General features: G+C 39.0%; 1 protein-coding gene across 4 annotated transcripts in view; it reads left to right on the plus strand.

The window, feature by feature from the left end:
• The window catches only part of DIAPH3 (diaphanous related formin 3), a 246,028-nt gene extending 236,484 nt beyond the window's left edge, over nucleotides 1–9,544 (plus strand). For 3 of the 4 annotated variants that reach the window (XM_055802324.1, XM_055802325.1, XM_055802326.1), the window contains one exon: nucleotides 8,041–9,544. In XM_055802324.1, coding sequence (XP_055658299.1) covers nucleotides 8,041–8,297 — 257 coding nt within the window. In that variant the 3' untranslated portion in view covers nucleotides 8,298–9,544. Of the gene's footprint in view, nucleotides 1–4,291; nucleotides 4,338–8,040 lie in introns of all 4 variants that reach the window. The other variant, XM_055802327.1, reaches the window with a different exon arrangement.
• Nucleotides 9,545–11,835: the final 2,291 nt, after the last annotated feature.

Genomic DNA, 11,835 nt, shown 5'->3' on the forward strand with positions numbered 1-11,835 from the left:
TTTAGAACTGCAGTGAGTGAAATCTCATAAATATCAGGTCAGTCTTTAAGACTTGCTTCATTGTTTGGATTTGTTGGGGGGTTTATTTCCCGTAAGTAAGAGGATTTCTACTGTGTTTTCTTTCCACAGCAATTCGTAAACGAAGACACAAATTGTGCGTTTCTTTTCCATTTTGGTTATTTTTATCACATATTACTTATCATTACCCATTTCAGCTGCCAGTGGCTTTCCTTTGATGGCAGCAATCTTTATGCATATTCCTGAAATTCTTCATCAGAGTGTACCCTGAAAGCAGTATTTATCTATAGGTAGATTCTGTGCAGACAGGTTTGGAGACTAAATGTGTCTAGTCCTCAAAGGCATCAGTGGCAGTTTAGTACGTGGGATCTACATAAATTATTGCGGGCTGAACAGAGGATAGCTTTAGACTATGGACGTCTATGTATCGTATCAAAAATCACTAACTTACACAGTCATAATTTTTGACCCTGTTAACTCTAAAGAGGATTTGGAATGACAAGTTACAATATACTTCTGAACAGAGTGAAAAAAGAAGTAATAAATCACATTTCTGAAATTTAAAATAGTCTAAATATGTTAACTTCCAGTTTCATTATTGTAATTGCCTGATCATTTCCTGACTTAGAAAAAAAGTTTATGTTTATCCTATTTGTACCTTGGGAGAAATCCCATAAACATCTAGGCTGTATTACACTTCTGGACACTGCCTGAAGACCCACTGCCACTGGTATACTGTAGATCAATATTTATCTTTTCACCCTCTTCATCCTAACATAAATAAGATTATTATTTGTTAATACTAATGCTATGCCAAATCATTTATACATTTTGAAATTGTCCTGGTTTCAGCCGGGATAGAGTTAATTTTCTTCTCAGTAGCAGGTGCAGTGCTGTGTTTTGGCTCTGATGTGAGATGAATGCTGACAGCACACTGATGGGTTTAGATGTTGCTGGGTCTTGTTTATACTCAGTCAAGGACTTTTCAGTTTCTCGGGCCCTGCCAGCGAGAGGGCTGGAGGGACAGAAGAAATTGGAATGGGACACACCCAGGACAGGTGACCCAAACTAGCCAAAGAGGTATTCCATACCATAGAGGTCGCGCTGAGTATATAAACTGGGGGTCAAATCATGACAGAAATTAAGAAACTTACACATTTATTTTTTTAGGAATGTTTCAAACCACATGCCACAAAGTAGGTTTCTATTTTGGAAGTTTCCATTTTGCAGTTTCCTAGAAACTCCCAAATGTGCCTTCATTTGGGGAAAGATGTGTGAGGAGACACGGAAGATTCACTGTAATTCAGAGGAAATAGGGAGGATGCCAAACTCCTGTCTGAATTGGCCATCAGACACCCTCAGAGGTTTCTTCTCTCACTTAGATAAAACTTCAGGTGATTTCTGTCAGTAGTCTGATCCACACTTCTGTTCTCTTTTCATCTTAACAGGCACTTAAGACTTTCATTTAAATCCCAGTAACTTAAAGTTGCATTTCTTGTAACAAAAGTCATTGCCAGATTAGAGGTGAGAATATATTAGTTTAAACAGAGAGATTAGTCCCAACTCAATGCAAATGCAAAATACATTTGGAAAAGATAGGAAGAAGATTAAATTGAGTGATCAACAGGAACTTAAAGTAGTCTTTGAGAAGATATAGGTAGGTAGGGGATTAAAAGAATTTTTAAAGGCTTTGCTTTAGGGTGTTAGGGCTGGTGCTGCAGGGTGTGACTGAAATAAGTTATAACAACACACAGCACTCCTTTTTAACATTTCAGGGATGTTCTCCAATCCTACCCTTGTCAGTCACAGAAATTGTTGAAAAAATATGAAACTCATGAAAAGTGGCAATAAAAAGTATTTAAAGTATTTTCCATTATAGTATCCAGCAAAGAGCTATCCCATTTTTTAACAAGCAGTGTTATGTAATAGATGTGGGCCTTCTAGCTATAGCCATCTTTCACATTATGTCTAAATTCTGCTTCTGGGTGGTAAGGCAGACTTTTAAGAAAGATAATTAGGTCTTGTTGCATTCTAACACCAATGCCAAGGTCTGGGAATGGATTTCAGAAGGCCAATTTTGGGCTGTATAAATGACGTTTAGGTAAGACGGGTGCCTGAAAAAACACAGAGCTCACAACTGTCCAGTATCTTACACTCTAATAGGATTTGAGGGTCAGTGTAGGAAACGAAACCCTCGTTTCATACTTAAGAGGAAAACAAGAATTAATGATTTTCTAGATGCAGCTGAAGTGGGAATTCAGAACCTCCACCTTGTCCTGAAATTAAAAACAGAGGTCCTCAAAATGTCAGCTAGCAGTGGTCATATTCAGCCTTTCACAATCAGTAAATGTCAACCATCTGAAAGATAAGCCAGTATTGCCCAGTTTACAACAGAAAAAGTAGCTCTAGAAAGTGTTTTGCTGGTTTCCTCCTATCTTCAGCAAAGGACGAGGGATGATCTATACTTTGGTATCAGCAAGAGGACCCTTTAGGAACATCTCCAGACTAATTTTTCAAGGACTTTGTTTACTTAGGTGGAGCGCAAGGGGGTATACACTCATATCCTCACAAGGCCTATGGTATATGACCATTGCTAAATATGCTTGGTAAGGTTGCATTGGGACATGCAGGATGATGCAGTCAGTGTAATTTGTGGAAGATGGACATGACTTCCAGAGACTGGACTGCTGTAAGCATTCCAGCTTGTGGGAATGCTGTACAGCTGCATCCAGATTCCACATATTGCACTGCTGTCAAAAATACATGCTCTTTTCCTCTGCTGTTTTGCTGAGAAGACATGGGAGTACAGCACCAACATGGTGATGAAGCTTTTCCCTGACTTTCAGTTCCATGCATCAGGGATGTGTACCAGAGACAAACTATGGCACCCCACTGGGGAGCCAGTGATGAGGATCATAGCTAGGGCTGTTACTTTTTCCATGCCCTCAGAGTATCTTCTAGCACAGGCCAAGTCATGACTTACAATCTACAAATAATTTGCATCACTGGTAAGGTTGGTATGTGTGGACTTTAGAAAATCTTGGCATAGACATAGTTTCAGGAATATGATTTAGCTTGTGGAGCACAAGCCAGAGATCAGAAATACTCCACTGGGGTTTTGAGCATTTTTCCCTGTTAACTTAGCAAAAGATGTAATGAGGTTGTAACTGCAATTGTTCTTTCTTATGTTATGATTTTGTCATGCCCCACATTGAGATGTATGACTGTAATACAAGCATATAATGCTGTCTAATGCAGTTCTCCTTATTGTATTTGCAGCTTTATTTTTCAATTGGTGTACAAGTATTTACATAAAAAGTAAATAAGTCCTTAGTATCAAGACTTTTATTGAGGAACTCTGCAATGAAATAAAGCTTTTCAAAGTGCTTTATTATTTTAAATATTTCTTAGTAATTTTTTAAAAATCCATATCTCTACTTTGGTGAGTCTCTTGCAATCATTATTGTTCTCTATTAAAGGTAATATATAACAGTATTAATGCAGGATTTAAAAATCTCCAACTGATCATATTTTGCTTCCACAAGTTCACAGCAGGTAGGTCTTGTACTACTGACTCTTTTTGGTTCACATGCTAGTGCACCATTTCCTTTTTCTGAATATGAAGTATGTAGCCTGTAATAGATTATAAGCATATCCTACGCTAGGACACCATTTAAATTATGGAAAGCTATTAAGCACAATTTTCTGTCAACTGAATTTCCTGAGTATTGCTGTTAATCAAAGTAATTTTAAAAGACTTTTATCTAGAGGATAGTAGCTATTTAGCTCTAGGTTATGTGAATATGATTTTGAACTGTTTTTGATTAACAGCAATGTTCAGGAAATTCATATCTGAAAAAAACTGTATTTTAATATTAGATCTGAAGGACCCACAAGAGCTAGATATTGAACAAGGGGAAAAATAATATTTAAATGTCATGGAATACAGACACTGAGACTTTAGTGGCATGCAGTGTGATCTCTGCCTAACATGTGCCTGGAAGAATTCAGTACCAGTAAAGTCAAAACTGTTATGGGTAACTGTCTTCTCAGCCCAGCATTTAGATAACTTAAATGTGAATTCAAATTTTTTGCTTTGTCATCTGCATAGTGATTCTTACGATACAGGTAAATGACAGTTTTTGATAACTAAAAGTGAGCAGACATTAGAAACCTGTCTCAACTCCTTCCAATATGTACAGCAAATTAATAAGTTCTGTCATTATCCAGTGATTCTTAACATCTGATTTTTTTGTCTTACTGCTGCTGGAAGGTACACCTTGCTACAGCAGGTGGACAAATAGCACATCACCAGAAATGTAAGCTTTCTTCTTAACAAGTCTTCATGTAGAAGTGCCTTTCCCTGAGTAGTTAGTTTTCTTTTAACCTCTCTGACTTTATTAAATTCTTTGTATATTTGAACTAATATGTATAAGTATGTAAATATATTTATTTTATTCTGCAATTTGTTTCAAATATAGTTTGCTGCCAGAAGCGCAAACCAAATTTATGTATGTTGATAATGTAATGGTTCAAAGTAGTTTAGGAAAAGGCTGTTAATATTTGTATGGTTTGTGGATTTTCTGGGGGTACCCTTGTTCTTGAAGATAGGTAGAAGATGGTGTCCAACATCCCTAAGCCATCTCCTTGCTACTGTGGCAGACATTTCAAATATTGTCTTCAGAAACAGATCAAATTCTTGCATATAACCAGTTATGGTTTTTTACTGTCACTTCTATATATGTGCATTCCAAAACTTCATTACTCTGATGGTTCAAAATTTTTTATTTCTAATAGAGATGTATTAATGACTGTTTATTCTTGTGCTTTGTCAGTTAATCTCAACTTGGGGCTTTTCGTGAAAGTAAATTAGTATATTACAGCTTTTATCAAACTGAACTAAGGAAGTCCAGCCCTCCTGCTGTTGTATGCTAACCTGTAGCAGCTTGCAGCCTTGTAATTTTAAATTCTTATGCAAGGTACATTGGCTTTTGTAAACCACCCCCCTCACCAGTTACAGGTTGAAAACACACTTCTTTTGTTTTACCACTATAGCATAGGGTTTGAGGGAGGTGTGGTAACAGTCCAAAGTAATGACAGCGGAATGGATGGGTTACCAAATCACCAATGCATGCAGGTTTTGAATCAGTTTGTAAAGCAGTACAGTGTGTTTAAGAATTTGGGGTTGAAAAATTAATTCCCAAGTGATTACAATAAAAAAATGGCAGGATGGACATTAATAATTCTGAGGAATTAGTAAGAGTTCTTACCTTGCTAGTGCCCAACTAATTTTAAACTTTGACTTAAATGGAAGTGATCTTTCACTCTGGTATGAAGAATACCACCAGCAGCAGATAAACCTCATGTATTACAGCAGTTAATTCTTCAGGTACATGTTTACCAAAATGAAATCTAGGACTGTAAATACATACATATGCTTTCCTAGTAAAGTTTAGTGTTTCTGAATGAGATTCACAACAGCCAGTTTACTCAGCAGGAAACTGCTTACCTACACACCTGGACATGCACTTATGCATAGCAATGCTACATGGACAACTTCCTCCTTGACTGAAAGAGCATACACAGTAAACATGCTACCTGAAGGAGCTGAAATAAATTTACAGTGATAAAACTGGACTGAGATAAAAAATGTGTATCCAGATCTTTTTTCCTAATTGACACTAGCTGCTCAGTACTTTTTGTAGCATGGTTGAGACCAAAGTGTTCTCATTATTTAGGAAATGCAGCTAATCACTAGCATAAAGTGTCATGTCTTAAGAATATGGCACTTTGTGATTTTTGCAGTGAATTGTGGCATTTTCACTTCACAGGAGTTACTCAGATAATGCAAGGACTACTCACATAAACTGGCCAGCGATTAAGGCACTTTACTAATCCCATTTCTTGTTGTTGCAGGACCCCTCAGAGTGAAGGGAAAGGCACTGGTTCTTCAAGTTGAATGCTCCACTCACTAGTCTATGCATAGAAAGTCACAAACTCGGGCACAATTGCTGCTGTTGTAAGGGGGAGGAGGGGCAGGGAAGACACAGCTGTACTCAACTTTACTCAGTCACTATCCCAAACAATTTCAGTTTGTAGGCAGCAAGTTACAGGACATGCTTTCCTGCAAGGCTAAATCAGTTACCAAGTTTCTAAGCAGGACAGAAGTTTAGAGAGATCCCAACATCTACTGCTTCACAATAGCAAACTTGCAGCAGTTCCCTGCTTAGGCGATTTGCTGTTCTAAATCTCACTCTAAGGGACCTTACTCTGCCCCTCGCCCACTATGAGAAACTGGGGAAAATATTGCTGAAGTTTACTTTGAGGCCTCAGTTCATAAGTGTTTACCACCTCTGTTATTCAGTCTAGTTAATCATACCCAATTGATCCTCATGCTTGAGTATTTTTGGCTTGAAAACTGCCGAAGTTTTTGCTGAACTGCAAAGTAGTTAAAATGTGGTTGTTGGTACATCTGAGGAGGTTACTGTCAGTGTCTAATTTATTTTTGCCTTTTGTAAAGTCCAACACCTATACTTAATCTCTGATTATATGATATGTTTTCTTCTACTTTAAAAAAAAAGTACTGATTTTCAAAACAGGTATTTTTCCTGCTGCCCCTAGATTGAATGTAAACAAAAAGGGCTACAGTGCAGCTAGTATCTTGTATATTGATAGAGGTAGCATACTTTTCTCACCCTGCAAATATATGTTCAGAATCAATAAATATAAACATTTAAAATGTGATATTTAAGAGTCTACGTATCAGGGATATTTTAATTACATGTTTATTGTATGTAATTATAAAGGTGTGTTCATAACCAGTCTCTGGCCTCCTGTGATTCAGTAAAACTGAATTGTGTGCTGCTGCATCTTCAGGGTCAAATTATTTTTCGTAGTATAAAATAGAAATTACATTTTTCAGTTAAGTGCAAAATTTGCCTGTTATCAAATTTTAATTAAGAATAGTTTATTTCATTTAGAATAGAAGGTATATATTTTCCTCCACTTGCCAAAAGGTGATCATACTTACAAAATTTGCTGAGGTTGTCCAAGAAAATGTGTAAAATCCTCATCCATCACTGAGAGCCCCTGGTCAGGGAATGACAGTGCAGTAAATATCTTCAGCAGCTGCCTTTTAATGTACAAGCTGTTTTCGGTAGGAATTTTCAGCACTCACATAAAACACACTGTCATGAGTGACTGCCTGTGCTCCAAAGTCATTACTATTGGGATGATGGAACATCTTTCAGCGAATAACCAAAAAACTTTAAATGTCATGTCAAGTTTGTTGAAGCCATTTTCAAGCCTTGCTCAAGGTTACATGAATATTGAGTATGTCTGTTTCTAAAAAGTTTGAGATCTATGAGGGACCACTCACGTTGGTTTTGAGAACAGTCACTTGATTGGGCAGGGGGTGGGGGTGTTAGGGAACAAAAAAAAAAAAAAAAAAAAAAGGCCGGCTATTAATACGTGTCAATCCAGCAAAGCTCCTGATACTGACTGAGTATAACTTCTTGTGACAGTCAATGCCTATGATGTTTAGCAAATAGTAGCAAGTTATACAAATTCTTAAAATTACTTAGCTGCCTACAAGATCGTAAAGGAAAGAAAAATTATTACAATGGTAATTAAATCGAAATAGATTTTTTTAGCATTTTAAAATTTGAACACTTAAATATGTAGGAATGTAACTAACCAGAAAAACTTTGGAAGACACTTGAGAGGTGCTGAATACTCTTTTCTCTTTGACTCCAGTAAGAAAGGAGGATCCCATCAAGCTCTGCCTGTGATTTTGTAGGAAATATGGGTGCTATTCTTATGAAACCATGTGAAGTCTATATCACTTCAAGGGACCAACCCCACTGATTTTGAATGATAGTATTTTTTATCTTGCCTCCTTGGCAATCATTACTCCATCTAGTACATCATCTGCATGTAAAATTTTGTCTGATCAAGAAGTCTTGTTATATTACAAAATATTGAAACTGAGATCCAAGGTTTTGGTTTTTTCATCTTTTGCAGAGAACCAGAAAGGAGAACTAGAGAAGTCATGTTCACACCACAGTGTCAGTTTAAACTTGACAAGAAGCCCAGTCACCAAAGAGGTTACTTATGATGTGGAACAGAGTTCTACGGTGTGGAACAAGGCTGCTGGGAGAAAGGAAGCCTGTCATGGAGAAGGCATCAAAGAAAACAAAATAGATCGTATCGGGTCTTCTTCTAAGGGAGAAGCCATTCCAGAAGTAGAAGCTCTCCTGGCAAGACTGCGAGCACTATAGAATAATCATATAAAGGATTAAATCAAAGCTTAAATACAAGCTATAACAGCCTCCATCAGAGATACACTGACTTTCAATTATTGGCATTACATACTTCTGAGTTTTTATCTTCTCTATAGTTGGGCGATCTACTTCTAAACTGTTTGCAAGATTGTATAATATGATGCTATAGTTTTGCATAACTACAAGATGATTTTTATTATATGTTTTGACCTGCTAAGCATACAAAAAATATCAGAAGAAAACATACTCAAGTAATCCAAGGCACAATCCTTTTAGTGGACAAACTACTGACCACATATTTTGAGAGCTTCTCAAACCAGGAATATCTTTTAAATATTGTTAAATCATCATACCTAGGAATAGGGGTCAGTAAATAACTGAAAAGGTATTCTCTACTGCAATTTCTAGCCTTAAGAGGTTTTAGCACCTATAAAGTATTTATTATAACATCCTTTGCAGTTATAGTAATAGGAAATATGTATCATATAAGTCACCCATACTCCAGTTTGAGTTCAAAGAGCACCAAAGCTTGCAGAATTATATATATATATATGTATTTACAAAATGGAAATCCATGGATAGTAAACAAAAAATCTATGCAAATAATATACTTTGTGTGATTATTATATACTGCTGTTAAGCTTTGTTATGATTATTATATCAAAATAATATATACCATATCTGTGATTGCAAGGCTTTGCAATTTTGTCCATAGCAGGGAAAATGTCTTCACAGTTGTTTACCAGTGTTGTATTTTATCTTTTCACATGTGAGTTAATATGTTTCTATAAAGGAAACATGGAATGGAAAAGGTTTTTACAATTGGTTTTTCACAAACTCATTTTCCAGTAGCCCGTGAAGTCTTATTTGCTGGCACAATAGAAATCTTGCACATAATTGCATCTCTTTTATCGCACTGTCATTGTACATTGTTACATGTTCACTATCATATTTATTAATTGCGCATCATAAAGAATCACTACCTATGTTACCAAGTAAGAAGCTACTATTAGAATCTTTGCTTCATTATTTAAAGCTTCCTTATTATAAGAGTGTATTAAGTATCTAATATCTTTCTTCTAAATTACTCTATTTTTCTTTACAGAATGCTGAAAAATGTCTTTCAATAAGAGTCTGTTACATGAAACCAGTGTTTCAATGCTCCAGTGCTTTTTATATCCTTGTTTAAGTTGCCTTCGTATTTCCTGCACTAAACATTAATAAAATTAATTAGAACTCAGAAACTGGGCCTGTTTATACATACTGCATAGAGAGTTTTTTCAGCCATTGTGGGAATCAATCTCATGTTTCTGGGGCTGTTGTAACTGTCATTATATACTCTAATTACATTTTCCGCCTTAGCTGAAAAAAAGAGGTATAAACACAAGTCAGGGAAAGATACAGAGAAAGCCTATCAGACAGTCATTTCTCCAGCTCTCCTTGCAAACAATGAGCGAAGTTGTCATAGAAGGCCCCATTTGGTAACTCGAAATTGCATAGACTAGCCACAGAATTGGGGCTTAGTGCATCTCTAGTGGATAACTAGAAATACAACCACTACTGATTGTTCCACTAAGGTCCTCTGCACCTCCACTGTTAAGACTTACTACCCCAGTTTACAGGGTGCAGTAAAGATTTCTCTCTGCAAAGTACAAATGCCTGACTAAACCAAATGGTATTTCAAACCCAAAGAAAACGTACATTGAAGGGGAAAATAAAATAACCATTCACTGAATGTCTTCAGTTGAGTACATGCTAAAATAAAAAGACAAGGAGTAGAGAACTCTTTCAAATATTAGCAGGGTGACCTACCAAGTGAAGGTGGAAGTACAAATTCATTTTCCTGAACACAGTAAATGTCTTCATTTGAATTAGTGAATAATAGTCCACAACAGAAAACTGACAGTTCAAGAGACTGCTGTGTAGTTTATCGAACAAACAGAAGTTACAAAATAATCTACTGAAATTTTCAACAAACAAACAAAAAAATGCTTCTAGCAGCCTCATCTAGCATCTTCTGATAAGTCTCTGAAGTCTGAGGTGTGCTACTGCAGCAGACGTGCTCCAGAACAGAGGATCATGCCAAGGGACCATGGGGAGCTTTCTGTGACCCAGCAAAACCAAGATGCAAGGACAGAGAGAGAGACAGAGGGTGCCCCAGTGCCACCCACCTCACAGCCCCCGAGCGAGGAGTGTTGAGGCCCTGACTAGCAGCAGAGCTCTGACCCCGCGCAGGAGCCAGCAGGAGTGAAGGCGGCCGAACCCCCGCAGGCACAAAAGCAGCCCCCGGCAAGCACGGGCGACCAGGAGCGCAGCCGCCAGGGCAGGCCACAGGCCGTGGCGGGCAGGCGGCACAGGGAGGGCAGCAGGGAGGCCATTGTCCCCCTAATGGCTCAGAGGCGACCTCCGATAGCGGTCATTGCCCCACCAGGAGAAATCGAGGTGTGGTTCCTACTCAGCCAGAAGCCAGCACCAGAAGGCATGTGGCAGCCCAGGAGCTCCCACGTAAACATGCAGCTGTCAGGTCATGGCTGCAAGGGGTGCCTGAGCCTGTGGCTTCTGCTGGCAGCAGCAGGGACAACAGCTGTGTGAGGTGCAGCCAGGTGGCAGAGCTGAAAGGGGAAGCAGGAAGGTTAAGGACTATCAGGGAGTGTGAGAAGAAGACAGACTGGTGGAGCCATTCAGCCATCACTGAGACAAACACACCACATGGACACCTCAGAAGAAGGGGAGGCTCCCCCACCTGCTCACCACCAGGCAGATGGAGGGGTCCTAAGTGACAGGGAGGAATGGAAACAGGTCCCTGCTTGGGACAGCAGGTGAGTCACCCCCTGGCCTACTTCACCTTCGCGAAAGGTGGAACCTTTCAGGAACCTACTGCCTCCCTGGGGCCCGGGTAAGGGATGTTACTAGAAAAACCCCTTGTGTGGTACAGCCCTGATTACTGCCCATCACTGGTCTTTCAAGTGGGCAATGGTGAACTCCAAATGACAAGAAGCCTGAGGGCAATCAAGAGAGGCCTCACAGCCTTGGGGTGACTGATTGAGGGATCGGGAGCACAAGCAGTGTTGTCTTCTATCCTGCCAGTTGCAGGGAATGATGTGGCCTGAAATCAGAAGATCACACGGATCAATCCCTGGCTCTGGGCCTGGTGCCAACAGCTCAGTGTTGGGGTTTGTGATCATGGGTCAGTTCACACAGCAGCAGGCCTGCTGGCAATAGATGGGGTTCACCTGTCTCAAGGGGGGAGAAGGATCCTAGGTCAGCAATTAGGAGGGCTCATTGACAGAGCTTTAAACTAGATGCAAAGGGGGAAGGGGAATAAAACCAAGCTTGTTAGAGATGAGCCTGGGGGTGGCATGCCAGGGTTGGAGGCAAGATCAATAGCACAGCTGGAGTGCATCTGTGCCAATGCTCTAAGCATGGGCAGCAAACAGGAGGAGCTGGAAGCCATCCTGCAGCAGAAAGACTATGACAATCACCATCACAGAAACATGTATTTTTTCCCCCTTCACTATTTCTTAGCACCATCATA

The sequence above is a fragment of the Falco peregrinus genome, chromosome 4, assembly GCF_023634155.1.
Source record: "Falco peregrinus isolate bFalPer1 chromosome 4, bFalPer1.pri, whole genome shotgun sequence".
NCBI classification, from domain to species: domain Eukaryota; kingdom Metazoa; phylum Chordata; class Aves; order Falconiformes; family Falconidae; genus Falco; species Falco peregrinus.